The sequence below is a fragment of the Homalodisca vitripennis genome, chromosome 6, assembly GCF_021130785.1.
Source record: "Homalodisca vitripennis isolate AUS2020 chromosome 6, UT_GWSS_2.1, whole genome shotgun sequence".
In the NCBI taxonomy this organism is placed as follows: Eukaryota; Metazoa; Arthropoda; class Insecta; order Hemiptera; family Cicadellidae; genus Homalodisca; species Homalodisca vitripennis.
Genome location: NC_060212.1, coordinates 73,708,634 through 73,732,020, shown reverse-complemented (window position 1 = coordinate 73,732,020; position 23,387 = coordinate 73,708,634). Strand labels below are relative to the sequence as shown.

Here is a 23,387-nt window from a genome sequence, read left to right as displayed (position 1 = left end):
ATTAATAGATCTGATACCTTTTTTATCGTTTGTTTGATTATGTTCATTTTATTAATATAAATAATTATGGATATAGTCCTCATTCATATGAATTGTTTAAAGATAATGCTAGGAAATGCACATATTTTATTATTAAATACTTAAGAGGTTTATTAAAAAGGTGTTCATTGATCCCAGTTTGTGTTTATTTTCATATAAATTCAGTGATTTTTACTATATTGTAATGAACTATTTACATTATATAGAACCCAACTGGTCCTTAAATTAAAATCATGTTGTTGTGTGTCTGTGCAGTAACTCTTAACAGCAAGGTTCTAGAGCCTTGAAACTTGGTACATGGAAGAACTCTATCGATTTTAGAACCTAAAGGTCAAACGGCAGGAGAGTTGTTTGAAAAAGAATTTTGTTACGTTCTGTTGGTGTTTTTGATACTCAGATCGGTTTATTAAGAAGTTGAGGTTTCAAACACATACACATTCCCAGTTGAAATTACATGATAGATCTATAATCTATTAACATCTCCATATTAGCAGAAACGCCTGTCCTACCAATTGTCAACATGAGCTAACATTATAACTGAATGCAGACTCAACGTATATAACCACAAAACTTGCTTGTTTATACCTAGAACACCAACATTTATCACAGGAACTTTACAATTGTAAGCACCCAAATTGAAGATGCACTTGGAAGTACTGGTGGCGAGAGAAAAGAAGAGACCTGGCCCGTACCGGCGCACAGCTGTGTACTAGTGTGTTGCCGCGCGGTAATTTCAGGCGCTTCGCCCCACAGCTAACCCTGCGAATTGTTTATCATGGCAATGGAACAGTTAAACAATAATGGAACTACGAAACAAGGCGCGGCAACATACTAGTAGTAGCGCCTGCAAATTTCAGATAGGCCAGAATCCAGGTCTTTTCTTTTCTCTCGCGATCAGTAATGAGGGAAATTTGCATACACCTTTTGTATTCAAGAAATATCAAATAATTCAAACTCAATCACATAGCAACACAGGCGATATAAAAAGTCAGTGAATTGTATTTGTTCAAAGACACATGTTATACTTTACATATTTTATATATCAACAAAATTTTACATTGTATGTGTCTATTCATATATCACACTTCTTAACGATTACAAAGGTGTACAGTTGAATGTGGGTAAAAAAAGTGCTAAAGTAACATGAATACAAATTTATTAATACAAAATATATCTTATCTCTATTTCCTTTACGCACAAATAGATATAAAATTATAATAAATAATATAAAAACAAACTTATTATGTGAGAGCATCTGTTAAATATACTCTTAAGTTTGGCTAAAAAAAACTCTCAATGGTGACTATACTTTAATTTTAATATCTTAAAAAATTCAGGAATTGATCAATCCTCATTGGCTAACAATACAATTAATGTGATCTTTGTTCAACAAAGCAAGTCAATCTCACTCTGCTCTATACCTTGTTATCTCTATATGTAATACTAAAATAAAACTTGGGTTATGTTTTTAAAATCCACACCACTGAGTCCTGTAATAAAATAGAGTGAGACTGCAACTTTTATTGTAAAACTTTTCATCACTTGTAACTAACTGCCTGCCAATGCCTAAGTTTTCTCCCCAGAGCATTTATTTGTTCATAATTATTTTGCATGAAAATATAGAACACGTTTCATGGAGTGTTTGGAGCAAGTATTTGTAAATGATCACGGAGTGTTTTCAAGTATTTTTTTGTTGTTTCATCAAAGTATGGAAGATTTTCTGGAGGTGTCCCCGCTTCAGGCATAATCGAGAATATCTGAAAAGCAAAATGTATTATGATTTTTACAACGAAATGCTTACATTAAAAAAATCAACATATACGAGGGTAATTCGGAAAGTAAGGTCCGATTCACGTTAACCAGACAAACAGTAAGCGAGCAGCGAAATGCGCATGCGGCCTACTCCCGGCATACATTGCGCGCAGAACGACGCCATTTGCAGTGAAATCGTTGTAGTCTGCTGTTTTCTGTGCCTTTTTAAAATGTTTAAAACTATTTGAACGTCACGCCGACTGTGAAATACGGTCTGTGATACGGTTTTTGACAGCAAGGGACGTTTCAGCAGTGGATATTCATCGACAGATAAGTGAGTGAAGTGTACGGTCCAAATGCAATGAGTGACAGCAAAGTACGGAAGTAGGTGAGAGCTTTTAAAGATGGATGGGAAAATGTCCATGACGAACCACGATCTGGTCGGCCTTCAGTGATCACCGAAGATTTGGTGAAAGCCGTCGATGAAACAATTCGTGAAAATCGGCGATTCACTGTTTCTTCATTAGCAATAGAATTTCCAAACGTGAGTAGAACCACATTGTTTAAAATTGTTTCTGAGATTTTGGATTTTCGCAAATTGTGCTCACGTTGGGTTCCCAGGCTGCTTACTAAGGAACACAAAAAAAGAAGAATGGGTATTGCTCTTGAATTTTTGATCCAATATCATCAGGAAGGTGATAACCTTTTAGACCACATTGTGACGGGTGATGAGACATGGGTTTCCCACATAACCCCAGAAACGAAACGCGTCGATGGAGTGGGCGTCAGTCACTCAACGTCGCCGGCATTTGCGTCGTCACTAGACGACGGCGGCCGACTTCTATAACACCGGCATTCAAAAACTTGTAGATCGTTATGACAAGTGTTTAAAAAAAAGTGGAAATTATGTAGAAAAATAGTGACTGATGTCAGGAATGAAATAAAACAAGTTTTTTGAAAAAATCTGTTGTGGTTTTTTTTTAAATAAAACAACAGATCTTACTTTCTGAATTACCCTCGTAATAACAAATATTTTGTTCCTAATAATTCAATTATTCTCCTTATATATGCTATTTATTTCAGTGGGCTGACTTAACAAAACAATTCTCTGTCATTTGTTATAGGCTAGTCAATAAAAGGTGAATATTCTCCATCACCTTGCAAACTAAAAAGAGTTAGATTTGTAAAGCTAAATAAATATAACCAAAAAATTGTCCTCTTTCAAACTTAGTAGTGGTCATCACCTGATGTTTAGATTATTTTACTTTTTCTATAGGTCATCACCTAACACTTACAATAAACATATTCATACATTAAAACCACAAAGACTTGCTGACTTGGTTTCTGATTCAATATAAGAAAATTATATCTGTGGTAACAAAGTCAGTTATTTGTGTTTTTAAAAGCATATTTTTAAAGTGGGTAGTTTTATACATTGGGACAGGAATAGCATTAATGATCTGTGTAAAATAATTAATAAATATGTTATGTTATGAAATGAGAGTTGTAAGTTTGACTCAAGATTTCCATTACATATAGGCCCCTCACTAAAAAGTCAAAGATCTTTAAAATGGTTTCTGCATGATTGGTTAAAGTCTAAATTGCTTAATATCCTACTTGCTTTTTTTCTGAGCTTTGAACATGTAATGTATTGTATATGTATTATTATTTTTTATTATTGACATTTACATTCTGTTCATAAATTATGTTGGCATTACGGATCATACGATTTATTCAATAAACGTACATTGGCGGAGCAAGTCACGCGATCCGACTAACCAATCAAATCAAAGCACCATCCCTCTCCAAATAACAAGAGCCTTTCTCTCTCTCTCCTTGTTCAACCATCAACGATGTAACACCACGTCATATGTGTCCGCTCCGCCGGTGTAGATTGCAAAGTAAATTCGAGTATTATTTCACTCCTTACAAGAAATGACATTAATGGTACAGTGCATAGAACTTACAGTTTGGCGGCGACACTACAGAACACTTTATAAACAGTGACATGCCCCCCCTATACACCTAAAAACCCACCTCATTAAAGACTTAAAATAGACCATTTTTGCCATTCTTAAAGCAGTCGGATCTCTAATTTTTCTAATTGCATAACATGCTGAATTTAATTTTAATATTAATTTATTGATTAGATTTTCCCATCTCAAATTTTATAGGAAGTTAATTTATTTTCAAAGAATGTTATTTCTATTTGTTCAACAGTATTTCTGATAAAGTGAAAGTTAAGTAGGCTATTTATGTTTTTAAGATATTTAATGAAAGTATGTTGTTCTTAAGTCAGTTAAATATTAAGCTCAGGTTGTCTAGTAATTTTGAAGTAGGTTAACTCTGATCTGTGACTTTAATTAAACTTATAGTGTCATCTGCAAAAAGAATTAAATTTTTTCAAGATAGTTAAGCTGCTTGGGCAAGTCATTAAAAAATCAAAATAATATTGATCTCGTAACAGAGCCTTGAGGAACACCTGCTTCTAAATAATGAGGTAGGAGCTCAATACTTCTGGATAGAGCCAGCACTGCTTTGACTAAACTCCACTACCTGACTGCAGCCCCTCAGAAAGCTAACCATTTATGAGGAACTCCTCTAACACCATAGTGTTCAAACTTATTATATTATTTCCAGATCAACACAATCAAAAGCCCTCAGGTCACAAAACAGGCCACAGACTGCATCTCTGTGGTAATGTTTTACACTACTCTACATGTTTCTACAAGAGAATTAATATATAAAACACGTTGGTCTATTGTAAGTATTTAAAAAGTTTAATAAAAAAAGGAACAAATCACCCAAAACTGGCCTGTCACTATAGGAATTTTGAACCACCATTTCAAGGATTATACTTACCTGGCACGTATATTAATTTGATAGACAAATTAAAACTGTCAATGTCCTCAATTGTTCTTTATATTTACACAGTTTTTGTGACGTATCTCTGTACTCAGAAGGACCTTGTTGTATACTGTTGCTTTAATGTATAAATGAAATGAAAAATGAAATGAAATATGCCTTTATTTAAGAAGCGGAGTTAGGGCTATTTAGCCCTCTCTACCACTAAACCTCACATAATATACAGATATATGTACAGTGAATGATCTTAACTAATAACAAATTTTAAATTAAAATAAATGCTTAAAAATTAACCAAAATAAATACATACTATTTAATAATTAAAAATAAAATTTATCAGCTTAATATGTAGAAAAATTCAAACAAAGTTAAATTAAAACTTAAATTAACAGATTACTTTTTAAAGAATTTCTCGTTATTACTACATTCATTCTCTCAAACACACAGCCCGACCACAAGCACGCCACGAGCACCGCCACCCGTCACCCCTACAGACCGGCCAGCAACAAGTCCTTGACCTTTACCCCAAAACGAGCTCGACCCTCTATAATACGTATATCATCAGGAAGAGAGTTCCAGAGGCGACATGCCTGAACAGTGAACGACTTATTGAAGAAGTTCGATCGATGAACAGGAATTGACAGTAAGGTGGATCCCCTTCTCGTAGGTCGCTCACATGTATCAGATTTACACGTATATACTGGCACAATAGGATTAGCTGGTACAAAATAGCAGTAGTGAAAATTAGAACTGAAAACAAGAATATGGAATATAAGCAAATTATTAATCTTACTCTTCCATCATGAAGGGGGACATTGACTGTAGGGATGTCCTCTCGTGAGGTGGCACCAACCATGAGAGGACTACCATCCAAGGAGATGGCCATTTCCCCGTGAAGAGGCCGTCTCATGACAGTGATTGGTTTGTCATTGTAGATCTTGGGCGTAATAGTAGCGCCAGATGGTAGGTTTCTCGAGCTCATCGTTGGAGTCTGCAGACATACATTTGTTTCAACAGATTTTTGTATTGTGTACCACATTTAAAATATTAGATCTACTTAAGAGTTGTTTTTGTATCAACTCTATTTAATATTTATTTTAAAGAAATACAAATTGTTTATTTTGAACACAGATAAATCTTTGAATACTTAAATTAAATGTACGACATATAACTAGGATTGCTTTTATGATAAGGTACCCAATTATTGCATGTTTTGTGATATTGGACTTACAAATCACAGATCACCCCACAATGACCACAAACTTATCTGATCACCTAGTAGTCTGTAAATAGTCCACAATTCCCTCGCAATACAAAAATCTCAGTATCACTCTATTTCTGATCTTTTTTGCCGTGTTGATCCATAAATCATTGGATACCGCATTGATACAATCTCAATGTTCTAAACACTTCATCTGAAATTCAAAAATTTAAGAATATTCTTAAAAGGCATAATTTTTATTACTTAGTAGATTTTCCAACAACAGAGTTACTTCAAAATTCATCTACTGCTATAGATAATATTGTTACAAATTTTGATAAGTCTCTAACACAGGTGACTGGTATTGTAACTGCACTGTCAGATCATGATGGACAAATTTTTGAACTCAATCTACCAGTTGTGAATGGTCTTGAAAAAAAAATTTGAATATGTAGAGTTTAGGGACTTTTCGAAAAATAATATGAGTGTTTTTAAGAATGTCTTGTCCAATGAAAATTGGTTGACAATGTATTTAGCTGATGTAGATAAAAAGTTTGAGGTATTTAACAGTATTTTTTCAATACAACTTTAACTTAATTTTTCCTAAAAAAAAAGTAAAAAAATATCTTGGTAAAAGTAAATGCAGCTGGATTAGTGACAAATTGATTATGGAACAGAAGGATATTGTTGAGCTTACAAAACAAGCTAAACGTAGTGGTAGTGAAGATTTCATGAAAATATTGTAAAATTGAAAACCAAAGATTACAAAACTAAGCTAGTTAATGCAAAAAAAAACCTTTTATGACAGACAAATTAGAAAACTCAGATAATATCAGTAAGAAAACATGGCAAATTATAAATAAAGAGATTGGAAAAAGTTCTAATGTCCTAAAGGGTTCTATAAATTGTATAAAAAATGATAATGATGTAATAATATCAGACCCTTTAAGCATCTCAAATTGTTTCAATAACTATTTCATAGATGTAATAGGAGATTTAATCCAAAATACAGCTAAGGAACCACAGTCCGCAAGTCATTCAGGTGCAAATGTTCTAGATCAAAATCTTAATACAAAACCCTTTTCGGTGTAATCCGGTAGATGAAAAGGAATTAGATAAAAATTATTTCATCATTAAAAAATAAATCATCGTCGGGCCATGACGAAGTTCCGCTGAAACTAATTAAGGTATGTTGGTAAGTCCTTGTTGAAGCCTTTAGTTCATTTAATTAACTCGTCGCTTATAACTGGAAATTTCCCTGAAGTTTTAAAAGTGTCTAGAGTAATACCAATTTTTAAGAAGGGAGAAAAATTTAAAATGAATAATTATCGTCCGTATCGGTTTTTTTACCTTCTTTGTCAAAAATTTATGAGCGAGTTATGTACAGTCGATTAGTAGATCATCTAAAAAACAATGATTTATTTGATAAGGCAGCAGCATGGATTCCGTAAAGGTAAATCCATTACTTCAGCTCTGCTAGAATTTACGGAAACTATAATAGATTCTATAGACAAGGGGGACAAGTCCATAGGGGTTTTTCATGGACCTGTCAAAAGCATTTGACAGTATTTTCTCACCAAGTCCTTCTTCGACAAACTTAAAGTCATGGGTTTATCAAACCTTTCTCTAAACTGGTTTTAGATCATACCTCTCGGACAGATCCCAGTATGTTGAGATTACGTCAAAACAAAATACTCTAGTAGTAAAAACATAAATCTAGCACACTAAAAATCAAGCATGGAGTACCTCAGGGTTTCTATTTTGGGACCATTGCTGTTTTTATGCTACATCCAAGGAATGCCCTCAATCTTAAACAACATTAATGGTACAAAAAAGTAATTTGATCTTATATGCTGATGATTCTAACTTAATTGTGACTGCTAAAACTTATGAAAATCTGGAAATAGCCTGTAAAGAAACAATTAAAAACCATTCAAACTTATTTTCAAAGAAATAGTCTATTTTTTAAATGGCTGCAAGACTAATCAAATGATATTTTCCACTGTACAAAGTAAAGATATTTTAGAAATACCAATTTCAGTTAAACAAACTAAAATTGAAAAAATTAATAGTATCAAATTCTTAGGACTTAATGTGGACAATAATCTTAGCTGGGATGGTCACATAAAATATTTAAGCGAGCAAAATTTCATCAGGGCTCTACATCTTGAGGCGCATGTCTTTTACTGTGTAGCACTGAGACATTAAAGTCAATCTACTATGCACACGTGCATTCTCATTTAGCTTACGGGTTGGCCATTTATGGTGGAACATCTAAAAAAAATCTAGACACAATTTTGATACTTCAAAAAAAAGCACTAAGAACAATTCTAAATTTAGAAGAGAAGAATCTCGGTAAAAGAAAAATTTTCCACTTTAGAAATCCCAACAATATATGATCAATACATTTTAGAGTGCATTATGTGTGTAGGAAGTAATCTTGACAAACTAGATACGCGTAGTAATATTCATTCTTATCACACTAGACACCGAAACAACCTAGATTTACCCCAACACAAACTTAGTTTCTACAAAAAGAAAGCCACTTATATGGGCATTAAATTTTTAAATCACCTGCCGACAAATATAAAGAGCAAAATCTATGAAAAGGGCTTCCGGTGTTTTTTAAAGAAATATTTGCTGCAACGCCCCTGGCTACTCATTGGAAGAGTTTTTTTTTCCTAAATCCCAATAAAATATTTATATTTGAGATGCTTTTTGGTAAAATAATAGGACTTAGTATATTCTTAACTCAGAAATGTCATTTTTTATTTATTTGATTTAAAATAGGCTAACTAAATTGTAGTTTAGGTTAAATACATAATTTATGTACTATTCTACATATATGACACTATTCTTGTATGTATGTACAAACTGAATAAAGAATTGAGAATTGAGAATTGAGAATACATTCTTTAAGCTACTCTCATAGTAACTATTAACAGCTTGGTCAGAAATACCAGCCTCTGACCTGGGTTGTTTCTATATTATGTAGTAAAGCGTAGACGCCTTATGTTCTCATCATTTAAACGCTCTTGGTATCTAAATTGCCCGGACTATTGCATTCTTGAACCACCCATCTATATTTTTCTCCACATCTGACGTTATCCTTGTGGTATTGGATTTTTGCTCCTACAGTAAAAGCTAACAAATAAGTTTGCTTAAATAAGCAAACAGCTGAGTGTTAATGGTTTTTTCCCAGGTTATCCAGATCTATCTTAAAATACAACTATAAACGTTTCTACTAGAAAATATTATATATGACAAATATCCCAAAATGCAAAGGGAAACCATTAAAATTTCATGAAAATTAGCACAATCAGTATGAATTCTAAATTAAAAATTACAGGTTAATCACAGAACACAAAGCACTTTAGTTTTAGATGCCAAGAAGAAAATAACAATAACAATGCTAGCAATAGCAGTACCTTAAAGACTTCAGCCGAAACAGGTGGACCTTGAGTTACAGAGGACAAATTCTTCCGTGAGGAACTTCGGGTTCTGCTTCGACTTGGTGCTGGAATCATAGTTTCAGAATTAAACCATGTATATTATATATATTTTTATTAGCTATTGTATCCTTTAGGTAGCGAAAGCTACTAGGGCTTTGACCCTCGAGACACAAGGCAAAAGCTTAACCGGCAGAGGCCTTGAAAGATGTGGGGGATCCACCCCCCACAGTCACAGCAACTTGGACTTGTATCCTTTATGTAATTTTAAGAATTCATCATATGATTTTCTGCCTTCAAACTATAAGTATTCTAGGCACAATGTAGTACTATCATCTTTCACTATAACAAACAACAACACTTCAATTTATAATTAATAATGTATGAAACAGTACAGATCTATAAAAAAAAAAACAACATAAACAATAATTTAAATTAGGTATATAACTGATGCTCAACAGAATTCCTGCACAAATATAATTAACTATGTGTATTAGTTTATAATTAATTAAATAGAGACCAGTAACACTCAATGACATAAACTAATGTTCCAATGTTGCTGCAGGGCCACTAAATTGTAGCACTATAAAGCAACATACCCGTTTACTCAAAAAAAAAATAAAGAATAGTGAGTACTGCATATTTAGTGATGATGGCTCGGCAAATAGAAAAATTAATATTAAGGTGGTATTACACACAGCAAAATTTAACACTACAAGAAGATGTGCTTGCTGACTGGGGACCCTGCGTGTCCACTTGTTCGCGCACATACTAGTTGAGAGCGCTGCTACTGAACACCCCTATCCTAAGTACCAAATCTTAGCACCAAGTATACAAAAAAAAGTAAAAGATAGTAATATAGCTAAAAATTCTAAAGAGCGACACTGATGCCCTGTTAGCTTTGTTAGTGTGGACACTGCTGTTCCTCCCAGAAAATAGAAACGTGAGCAGACAACAAAATTATTTTCCAATTGAGATACTTAGTTTAGATATAGCGTGTACACAGCATGTTAAGCTACTGTCCGCACATTAACAGGCGTATTCCACACAACAAGTTTGCCTGCCTGTGTGCATGTTGCCAAAACGTCAATATGATCCGATGAGCAAGCTGTACAAGTTGAAATCAACTGCTACATATAATACTGCATTTAGATTTACAAATTCAAGTGGTTTAGAGTAATGTTTTTGCCAATGGCGCAGTATAACGGGTACAATGGTTATCACAAGATAACCAGATCAAGCAACGTCGAGCGTGGCTGCTGCTTGGATGGGTAACCGCTGAGAGATCCTGTCCTTGCAAGCAGCCCACCTCCCCGGCCAATAGTGATGGTTCAGAAGTTACCTTTAACCCTTTCCGCTCGGAGCGGTAATGTTAGAATGTCCACAGAGATCGGATGGGCAGCAGTGTTGGCCACCGCCATTTCCTCTAGCGCGCGCATTTATTTTTAGAGTTGCTATCCTCAGAGATCGGATGGTCAGCTGTGCTGTCCGTTGAATAATCCTGCTAGCGCTCGGATGGACAGCAGCGTTGACCACAAGTTATAAACTCTTTTTTTTTTATTCTGACGTATTTTTTTTATAATACAATGCATTAAGACCAATCAGCTGTTTCATTACAAAGCTTGGAAATTGATCATCTGGTCAATATTGCATTCTAGGCTTTTGTTTTAGCGCGTTTTTAACCCCATTGCCACTAGTGAGTTAACCTACACGCATTATTAGAACGGATTGTTTATTATTCTTAGTATTGTGCAATTTTATTAAATATTAGTGTAAATGAAGTATTGTAGATATCAGTGTAACTATAACTGTAAATAAAAGTGTAAATATATCAGTATTAATACCTGGTTTTACTGGTATTATTATTATTAATTACTGGTATTAGAGCTTGTTGGCGATGTATGGAACACAAATAAAAAAGGAAGACCATCACAATTGCAAGACATTTCCCAACTAAATGGAAAACTTCATCTACCATATCCTCTTGAAGGTAGAAAAGTGAAGGATTGCATCGTGTGTAGCAGCAGAGCACAAGGCGGCACCAGGAAAAGAGTGAAGTTTTATTGCAAAACTTGTGAAAATGAGCCCAGTCTTCACATTGGTGTTTGTTTTGAAAAGTACCATTCATCTCAGATATTTCAACAACAAGATGACAACTAGCCTGCAGCTAAATTTGTATTCGGAACAATAATAAGCAGTTCAATTTAATTTTTTATCATGTTATAATTATTTACTGTCACATTATTAATACTCATTGTAACTCATGTTAGTTTATAGAAATATAACATTTCCATTGTAATACTTTTCTACTACATTATTATTTACCTTTGGACCTTTAAATCCATTTAACTTTTTAAAAGGCACAGTATTAATGACGCACTGAAAATAAATCCGAGCTGGTGGGGACGCAACAATGACATGGCTGCTGTGTGCACGTAGGCACCATAGTGGACAGCACCGCTGCCCATCCGATCTGAGTGGACAGTACGCACTAAAATAATACAAGCCTATGAGAAGCCATATTTGGTCAGCACTGCTGCCCATCCGAGCGGAAAGGGTTAACTGTTAGTCCCCAGTTAAGTGTCAGAGGGAGCCTCTTAGCCCTAACCCTAATAAAATAATACCTTTCTTCTTAACTTTACTTTTACTTTAATAACTCACATGTTAGTACAGACACCATAACAATTTCCACTTACCTTTGGGCATCTTGAAATCAGTATTTTCATTAGATTTTTGAGATCTTGACATCCTTACAGGGCCAGTAGTATATGTAGCATTAGGATCTTGATTTTGATCACTAACATAATCCTAAAAATATGGAAGTTAAATTTATATTATGAACCTGTATATAAGAACTGTTACAACATTAAAAAGTAATCCTACCTCTCTTTTCTAATCATTAGGATGATTACATAATGATTCATATAATATAGTTCATATAAAATTATACTAGGCAATAAATAAACAAAGCCTTACCTTAAACATTACCCTTAATAACCAGGAAACAGTTTTAGTAGTATATTTTAAATACAATATTTAAATATTGCAGGAAATAATTAAATTTATTTTTTATAACACTAAAATCATTTTACTGGTAAAACTTGCCTTATCAACATCTGCATGTACGTTTGTCAACTTGATGTGCTCAGGTAACTCCTGGAGAATGTTTGTAAACAGTGTCTTCACCTCTTTGCAAGCTTTTTCACAGCCCTCCTCATATTTTTGTTTTTGAAGATCATCTGATACAGAAGTTAATTAAATATTTTTGTATTAAACCATGTATAATGTGTAATAGACTATTTCATTAACACTAATATAATACATGTACTAATCCTCTAACTGGCACTGCCGTATATACTGTAGTAAGAAGATGTTTCGGAAATCAGGTATTTATGCTTGTTTTCGATGTTTTAGTTAAAACCCAAGTGTCAATCAACCTATCGAATTGAAGTATATTATTACTCAATAAACCAAACTTTATTCCCCTTTGTATGATTAAAAATAATGTCTTGTGTGAAAACTGTTTTGGATGTGACCAGCAGACTGGCCAAACTGTCTTACTAGTTACGTCTGCTGCCGTTGTGTTTTGATGTCTGCATAATTGATTTATTTTTATTTAATCTTTTGTTTTAATTATTAGTAATATTGCTAATAAAGACGTAATTAATTTAGGAATGAATAGAGTTAGGTATTTGAGAGAAATATTAACTGAATTGGATCCAGCTTCATTATCAGGATTTTTTGTGAATAACAAAAGTATAGTAACAATAATATATGAGATTGAACAACCATATATATATATATATATATATATATATATATATATATATAGTGTGTGTGTGTTTTGCATTTCCCGAGTTGTAAAGCAATCTTACAAAAAGACTAAAAGTACAATGTTATTATATTTTACGCAAAAGTACAAAATTTGTTAAAAAGAGTAAACTTGCCCTAATTAAAATCGCTAAAACTATATATATCGTAACTATCAATCTATTTCTTTTGTATATTTTGGAATTTATATAAAATAACTGGATTATACTATATTAGTTGAGACCACCTGTCTAATTAAGAAACTTGTTAATTAATCAATTAATTAAAAGCACAAATAGTTAGCAACTTAGGCAGCTAAGAATTAAAAATGAAATATGATTTATAGTTTGAAATTCTTTAAGAAATTTACTCAAAATTCTAGTTTGGATTGATTAGATTTTGCAAGTTTCAGTAGCCAAGCTGAATAATCATATAAGTTATGGCAATGCCTTGTGTAATATCTTCAAATATTTCCTCTTAAATTTAATACATTACATTCTATTTTACAGAAGTAATATTAAAAGGATAAGTTATTATGCCACCCACTTAACTTAAATTTCAAAGAACACTTTTAAGGAGCATTTAAAATTCATTGCATTAGAGAGCCATTTAACGGAGCATTCAACATGAAAGATAACTTCAATTGTACAAACATACTCACTGTTATATCAAAAAGCACTTCATCTAACCCATTACATCAACGAGTGCTTCACTTATAACAGCAACAAATCCATAGTAAATTTAGTGTCTAAGGTTCTTCCCTAAAAAATTGTTATACTGTACATACAAGCTTAGGTGTGTTTTGTACATTAGTTTCTTATTGAAATGTTGATAATTTTAATGTTTTAATGAATATGGTAGGCTATAGCTGGTTTTATGCTTAAAGTCTGAACCAAAATATCTTTAAAATATTTTGATGCACTTGATATTTTATTTTTATTACGTAGTAAAATTTTATTTTATATTAACTCTAATTTACAATGATTTAAAAATGTTATCATTTCAATTTTTTTATCTAGCCTGGTATATTTTTAATCCTTTTCATGTTTTGCAGTTATTAAATGCTTTACTTTTTCGATAATACCTAACTATTGTTTTATAAAACTGATATTTTAATCCTTGGTCTGCAGCAGTGTTAAATTTGTAAAATGAAGGTGCCACTTTTGCCTATTGCAAGCTTTTGTAAAAAATAGAAAAACTATTCAATCTTTAAACTGTTTGTTACATTCTGTTTTTCTTCTTCTTTTTTTCAAGAAATGCCGTTTTAGATATTGCTATTAAAAATGGGACATACGTATTTCGTTTTAGATAGATTTAACCATTTGTTGAATGAAAAATAATTAATGAAACTATATTTGAATTGCCTACAGTGATTATAAATGAACTTGTTATAAACTTCCAAGATAGTAAAAATATATAAAGTTTAATGTAGTGTAAAGAATAATTTTTTCAATTAAACAAAAATTGTGTTTTCTGTAAATGTTTATTTGCTAATTTGCAGTGTTGAGAAAGAATGTAAGGGTAAAATTATGTACTTGTTTATTTCAAAAGATATTATAAAATATTTTTTAAATCAGTTTAGCACTGTAAAGAAAATGTAATATTAGGAACATATAAATTTTCACCTCAAAAAAGAAATAACATTTTTATAAATCTATAAATTTAAAAAGTTACTACAAAATTACAATATTTGGTGGAAAAAATATATCAGATGTACACATTACTCCAACATATAGGCTATACAAAAATGTAGCAAATTAACCAAAAAAGCATTAATTTTTTGAAAGATGTATATAAAATATTGCCTTACACAACACAACATGGGGTAAATCAAAGTAATCCAAAAATTGTGTTTTATAAGTTAAATGCAAGTATTTTAGTATGCAAAACATAAATAAAAAAATTACGCAATAATTTGCTACATTCATCCGCAATTTCATGTGGATGGCATGCGTCTTTGCACGAGTATGAGCACTTCTGGTTCGATTGAATTATATTTCTACCGCCAATGTAAAGTTTGTCTTCTTGCCAAAATCAAGAAAATCTGTTTAAAAGTATACACATTTAAAGGTACATTGTATACCGTTTGAGAATGTATTTTACTGTGGTCTTTCCATTTTTGTTACATAGTAGATTTTGCCTGGTTGCCCATTCAAGAAAATACATATACGTATACAGGACAGACCAAAGGCCAACTTCTGTCAAAAGACAAATAAAATGGGTTTTATAACAGATTTTAAGTATTTAATACAAGTTATATAGTAACTTTATCTTTTATATCAACATTACAGTACTAACCAAGCCCCGCATACTTAACATTTGCTAAAATATACGCATTTGCTAAAAAGATAGTTTTATTAAAATTTGTTATTTTCTTTTCTAGATATTTTCTTACTCTATGCTAAACAGCGGTTGCAGACAAGGTTAATATAAGAAGTGATGTTACTATCAAGCTTACTCTATGCTTTAAGACTATAAATGTAAATAAATTGAAACTTGTGGTTAAATTAATTAAACATATGGTTGCACTATCTTAAAACTATGTTTACACAGAACCGCTGATTACAATTTACAAACTTTAGAAATCAAATAAACTGTCTATAAAAAAATACTCTAAATTCACTGTAAAAAAATTACTTTTATTAATGAAAATAAAAACTATTTTATGTCTAAGTTGGACCAAATCAAATATATCAATAAAATTTAATTGAAATCGATTCATTGATATTGGAGATTAGTGTAAATGAACATTGTGACACGAGATTTATATTTATGTATACTAATATAAATGATTATATTAGTATATATGTATATATTATTTACTATATACTGGTGGCGAGAGAAAAGAAGAGACCTGGCCCGTGCCGGCGCACAGCTGTGTACTAGTGTGTTGCCGCGCGGTAATTTTAGGCGCTTCGCCCCACAGCCAACCCTGCGAATTGTTTATCCTAGCAATGGAGTTATTTGTTTTCAGTAATGTGGCATTCCTGCAGAGTGTGACTCATCTTAGACGCGCCCATTATTTCAGTCTGTCAGTGTTGCATCACGTGTTCTGAAGTATTGATTGAATTCAATAGACATTGTTGATTTGTTATTGTTGTTTTAATCTTTATTGTTGTTGCTGTTTTATTAGTATTTGTACTGTTATTTTTAATTAATTGTATTTAAAATGGAAAATGTTCGGAAACATGGGGCGAGAATTCATAGTAGGGAAAGGGAAGTTATAAGACGAGTGATAGAGATTTGTGATAAAGAAGCGAGTGACAAAGTGTTAACAGTGCCTCTTGCAAAAGCAACAGAACGTGCTGCTAACTATTGCAAAGTTTCGAAACAATCAATAACAAGAATAAGAAAAGAAACAAAATCCACTCCTGCAGAAAAACTGATGAGCCCTGGTAAAAAACGTCAAAGATGTGATCAATACAAAATTAAAATAGATGAGTTCGACAGGCGAGTAATTATGAATGTCATTAGGGACTTTTATGCAGTAAAGAAAGTTGTGCCAACCTGTAAAAAACTTACCGGTTTTACGTGAAAAAATACATTTTGTATGGAGTGAGTGGGCTCTTCGACGTGAACTGAAAAACATGGGGTTCAGATGGAAGAAGTGTGGGTCGAACAGAAAACTGGTTATTGAAAGGCCTAACATTGTCAACTGGAGATTCGAGTATCTGCGAAACATTAAGAAGTGCCGAGACAATAAGAAGAAGATATTTTACATGGATGAGACGTGGATTGACTCTAACTTAACGTTTCAAAGGTGTTGGCAAAGTCTTGAAGTGGATGGAGTATTGCCGGACATGAACGCAGCAAACCGCGTGATCGTTGTGGACATAGGATCTCAGGATGGCTTTTTGAAAAGTGGTTGCATCATCTACAAAGCTAACTGTTCCACGGGAGACTACCATGGACAGATGAATGGTGTGAACTTTGAAAAGTGGATAAAAGAGCATGTGCTGCCAAACCTACCTGATGACTCTGTTGTAGTGATTGATAACGCGCCTTATGACGGGGAACAGGTAGATAAAAAGCACCCAGTAAAAGGGCTACAAAACGCGTCATGATAGAGTGGCTGCAAAGACATGGTGAATCCTACGACGAAAAGGCGGCAAGAAAAGCAGTGTTGTATGAAGCGGTTCAAAGATTGAAGCCACCCAGAAAGATCTAAAAGATTGACAACTTGCTGAAACAAAAAGGTCATACTGTGTTGAGACTTCCACCCTACATGTGCGACCTCAACGCTATTGAGTTTGTCTGGGCTCAAGTGAAACAATACGTTCGACACAACAATGCTTCAGGTAAATAATTTGTAAAATATTTATATTTCTGTATTGCGTTTTATGTAAATCCAGTATATCACAGGTGCCGCATTTCTTATTTAACAAGGCATTCACTGTTGTGAATAATTTACAAAGCTGTCCTTATTTACGAACTCAAATTTTTTAAATAATATTTTTTTAAACACATATTATAAAGAATACCCTGTGCAAAGCCAGTTACAGCTGCTAGTATTTGATATACTGTATATTTAAACTTAGTGTTATGTCAAGAGTAGCCTATACAAAAGAACTCGTTGTTTTGAGGAATTTGTCTCATATTGGTGTAGTAGTGCTATGGGCCCAAGTGAACTGCACTGTTGTTGGACGAAAGAATAAAAATAATATTTACGTAAATTCAAAGTTGCAAATTTATTTGTAACAAGATTATTGTAATCATTACAATAAGACACTTAATTATACTTAGCAAAAACATTTTCTTAACGTAATTTTTTTAGGTAGTGTGTCCTTAACGAAACTATCAAATTTGGCGACAACGGCACTGGACTCAGTGACTCCTGCTAAGTGGAAAAATTATTGTGACCACGTGCAGCACATTGAACAGGAGTATTGGGAGAAGGACGGCATCAGGGAAGACGCAATATATGAGTTCGTCATACGACTAGGCGAAGATGACGATCATAGTTCCAGCTCTGACAGTTCGGATGACCCTAGTGACCCTGAGTCTGATGAAGAATTAGCAGTACCATTGCCGATGGACACTGATACAAGCACAGAGAACAAAATGTTTTCTAAATGAATGTGAACACACTTGTTAACTTTAAATGTAAAATAATGGGTTGTTAATTTCAACATTACTAACAGTAAGTTTTTTATGTTATCTTCCGAACATGCTTACCATTGGAGGATTAAACTGTGTTCTCTCGGTTTCATATTCAACAATTTACAACTTTAGCAAAATGTAATTATTTTCTTTTGACGTGGTATTTGTAAAGCTGTTAAAGCAAATTTTTTTTATCCAATTACAAATGTTCCTATTTTTTTTGCGTAAGAGGTTTTTTGTTTACTGTATATTCAATATTGTGTTAGTCAGTAAGGTATCAATGTTAAATTTTATATACATAAAAGTATTACATTTACATTATAGATATATGAGCATTAGTAATTGTTATGTTAACAATAAAAAAATCTTCAATTTCAGCAATTCATTCCTTTAATTATTGTTTGTTTACAACCACTGTAGAGCCTAATTATTAGAATTTATTACAAACATAAATTTTGCTCAATTTTAATTGATCAAAACGGTACTGTCATTTAAATTATCTTATAAAACATAACAATTAGGCCGCAAATCAATCAAAACAGTGAAACAATAATGGAATTACGAAACAAGGCGCGGCAACATACTAGTAGTAGCGCCTGCAATTTTCAGATAGGCCAGAATCCAGGTATCTTCTTTTCTCTCGCCATCAGTAGATTACTCCACTATCAAAATATGTTTTATTCTAAAAGATATATACAAACAGTTTTTATTTGTCATATTATAAACAACTAGTTGTTATGAGTCGCTGGCCATTAACAACTTCACTTGACACCGATCATGTACTGACTTTAGGCCAGTCAGGATAGTAGAAGCAACTGTCCACCGCAGTCAATGTGTGTAAACTAGGATACATCTCAATCTACAGTATAAGTTGTTAACACCTTCAATGTTACACCGCTCATGTACCGCCAGTTTTATAAAGCAGACAGAGATCAGGACAACAGCCTAAAGGTTGGGACACACATAACCGCACCGCGCCCGACACGTTAGTCGGCCGTATGCTGGCCGTCATACGGTGAAAGAATTGCAGCGCAGTTTTCAACCTGCAAGTCCACACTTGTCCGCACCGACACACCGTCACCGATATGTTTAGTTTGAATTTTGACGGGCACGGTGCGGTCTACGAGCGGCATCATATGTTGTTTACTGTTGCGTTCTTCTTTTTAAAACTATTTAAGTAGTCTACACGTTCTATTTTAGTGAATTATTTAGTATAGCCTACTAACTCTACATCCTGTGTTCGGTATACAAAAATCATATTTATTATTAAAAGTATTACATTTTCTTACCTTAGAGTAAAACTAGTCATCATTTCTTATTGTGCATATTTTCTTATTACAACAAAATTTGAAAACCATGTTGTACCTTAAGTAATTTTTAAACAACTAAATTCGAATTATGAAAAATCTATAAACATTTTTCATTGATTAAAAAATAACAACCATGTAATTATTTGCGCGAAAATCTATTTTTGTTTGATGTATTGAAGTTACTTGATACATTTATTCCGGGTATTTTGTAAGGGTCATATTTAGAATGTTTCTATGACATTTTTTATTTTTTTATTCTTTTCACTTCATTAAAGTAAAAATAAAAAATATTTTATTTACAATCAGATTTTCAAGCAAGAAAAAACCCATGTTAAAAAATAAAATAATAATAATAAATCATTTATTTCCCCATAATAACAAAACTGAATATTACAAATAAATATTTATTGCCAGTGCTTACCCTAATAATAAATAATACTATTGACATAACGTATTTACAATAGCAGTAAATAACAAATAAAAAACAATGTTTTCTACTTACTTTATTTAAAATTTATGTACTTAGAGTAATAAAATATAAAAAGTAGGTTACATCCTTTTAGATTTTTCTTTCTTTTTTTAAAACTAATAATTAGGCCAATAGATTTACAAAATAAGGGAAATTTAGGTACCCCATAAGAGGTTTATGCTTGTGTTGGGGATACTATATAGAAAAAGGGTAAAAAATAAAAATAGCGGAATCGAGCAAGAATGAAATGATATAAAATGAGTTATTGTAAGCTTATGTAGTAAATAATGTACTCTTACGTTTCAAAGTTTAAATTTAGTATAACTAGTGTGCTGTATTAAACAAAAAGAATTTATGCATGATTTACAATTCAAATATTAGGCTTTACACATGTAACATTAAATATTATATTATAAATAATTATTTTATAATGGTCTAACGTGTCTATTTAAATATTATTATAACTTAGCAGACAGGGACTAACCATACACTAATGTATTATCTTAACCAAATACTCAATATCATTTTGACCCGATCAACCATATACTCTAATTTTTTTATAAAATATATTTATGTTTCTACTATTTTTGACTAATTCTGGCAATCAATTATTTGTCCTCGGAGCTATAAAAAGAAAACATTTTGTAAAATCTGTTTTTTTGTAAGTTCTCTAGTATATATTTTACAAATATTTACTATGTTTTACAAATTATTATAAAAGGGCTTGCTTGCAACATGGCAAACTCTCTGGCATCACACTATAGCTCTTGGGGTTAATACAAAAAACACTAAATATACTGTTTATAGTGTATTTGACCGAAATTCATTGCAATTGAAAACACAATGAACAAGAATTATAGGGATATAAAAAATATAACCAAGATAATGATATTTACAAATTTTACATACTAGCTGATTGTACAAAGCTTTACTGTGGCATTACAATGTTTTCATGACCACAGCGATTAATAAAAAATAACAACAATGATATTAACAATTTTTCTCAAGCAATACTTAATCTTCCAAATATTTTTTAAGTATCTGTCACTTCGAATTCAAAAGAAACAATGTTTCTAGTACAGTGAGATTGTTGCGTTCGGGACTGCATACGGACATGTGTGGCCCTCACGGTTAACCGAGCCGAGCCCGCACCGACAATCTGCCGACTCACGTGTCGGGGCACGGTGCGGTTATGTGTGTCCCAACCTTAATTAGTACCCCTTCTCAGACCCTTCAAGTGGTAGATGGAAGATTTGAGAGGACAATAGGATTTTAATACTCTTAACTAGTCATTTGTCTAAACACTAATTTAAGTTTAATATTTTATAGAATGCATGTTCATAAAATAGTGTTGTCATGAGTTTGCACATATAAGGGTAGTCGCCATCTTGCAACCCTTTATTGGTTAAGAGTGTAAAATTTAAAGGTGGAGATCTTATATTGTGTAAATATAGTCTTATTAACAATTTTACTCTATATTATACAACACTGCACAGTCCAACATAAAAAATGTATACATATAACAAATTTATTTGTGTATAACTAAACTTCAGAGTGTTATGAAGACAGCAATACTGAACAGTTGACCGATTGAGTATAAAAAATATCTGTTATGAATTTCTAAAAGAACTCTTGTAAAACATGAAATAGTGCTCTCCTACTACAGAAATAGCCAGATTTAGGGCTTAGAGAGATTGATAAAGATGAAGAACAGGTAGAACACAGATAACTATTTCCCAGTACTCGATGTGGAGGGGGAATGGGCTAGCGGATCAATCATCATCTCAGAATGGTACAAAACAGGAAATGATCATATTCATGCGACCTAACGGTCAGAGTGTGCATTACTGATATATGGACAACCTTAAAATGTTGAATATGCCAAAAAAGTTCCATCAACATACAAATATTTCTTAAACTTCTTTTTTCTATCTGCAAACATTCAAAAACTTATTGCTGGGCACTTGTTGCAAACCTTTATACAAGGTGTTTAAAATATCTGTAAACACCTTAATAATATGTTTTAAAACAGGAGATAAAATTTGCTGACTTTGTAAAATTTTATACAGCTACAATAAATACCTACTTTTTATGCAATAAACCTCTCAAGCCTACATTAGTGAACAACCTGTGGGGAGTGTGTTGGAATTCTTAAATGCATGCCTAGGTCAATATAGGAATTTTGTAATAAGCTTTATTCATTATAAAATGGCTGTTATTAAAATAAGACCAATATTGAACCTTTTTAAAACCTTCATGCTGTAAAGGATACATTATTAGGAATCTCTCTATCTGAAAATACATAGAATTACTCAATACCTAGCGAGATTTTAAAAGTTTTGATTTTTCATTTTGATTATAAAAAAGAATATATTGGGTGCTTCCAGACACTTTACACACCTTATATAGCAGTGAAACTTTAAATTCTAGTTATTTTTACAGTTTGATTTTCTTTTAAATACCAATGCTCATTTCTAAATTGTTGTTCATTCTTTTCTTTATTAATTAACTTTTAAAATGCACAATTTATGTAATATACAAATAGGCCTATGGTACCTTAACTTGATACTCACAATAAGTGTTAAGTTCTCTCAATAAGTCCTCAGGTGACTCGTATTCTTTTGAAACTAAAGCTTGAGCAGAACTTTGGTTAACCTGAGACTTTTGGGTTGCAGATATTAATTTTGCCACCGATGTCTTCTTCCTTACTTGTTTAGTTCTTGGCATTATCTGAAAAATAAGCATGTTTTAGATCTGTTGAACAGATTAATAATATTTATAACATTGTTCCTAATGTAATTTCCACTCTTATCATTAATTTTTTTACATCTACTGACTGCAGTATAGTAAGAGGCCACCACTGCAATCATATTAGGGTAACAAATTATCAATTAGAAATACTTAAATTATCAAATACAAAAACATTTTAATTACAGTTATTTACAATTAATGTTTATCAGCTCTTTTTAATGTATTAAATAACAATATTGTCCCAAATTAATTAAAACAAAGTATAATCACTTGTATGGTATTTGAGTAACGGCCGCTAGTATATGCGTTGTGTCACAGACATTTATCCTTAAAAACAGTAAAAAGTAACTAATTTTAAACGGTTTTGTTTGTTACATTTTATACATACACATAACATAGATAGTTCTTATTCATCAATAAATTATTAATCTTTTAGATATTTTAAAACAGCTGAATTATATTATAATTTAAAATATATATATATATAATATCTATATATATATATATAAAAACCTAATTCGTGTCAACATTTTTGTTTCTATAGTTTATTGTGGTGGTAGCCTCTTATTATACTGCAGCCCATGTACTTTTTTTTATATAACTCCAATGAGCTATCAGCACACTAACTGGCTAGGCATAGG

At 32.2% G+C, this 23,387-nt stretch overlaps 1 protein-coding gene across 1 annotated transcript; it reads right to left on the bottom strand.

Moving 5' to 3' along the window:
- Window positions 1-1,178: 1,178 nt before the first annotated feature.
- LOC124364455 lies at window positions 1,179-22,725 on the bottom strand. The gene is made up of 6 exons (XM_046819952.1): window positions 22,569-22,725; window positions 12,412-12,545; window positions 12,003-12,114; window positions 9,286-9,374; window positions 5,450-5,647; window positions 1,179-1,796 (listed from the first exon to the last, which is right to left on the bottom strand). Exons 1-6 carry the CDS (start codon window positions 22,720-22,722, stop codon window positions 1,671-1,673), a joined length of 813 nt encoding a protein of 270 aa, XP_046675908.1. The 5' UTR covers window positions 22,723-22,725; the 3' UTR covers window positions 1,179-1,670.
- Window positions 22,726-23,387: the final 662 nt, after the last annotated feature.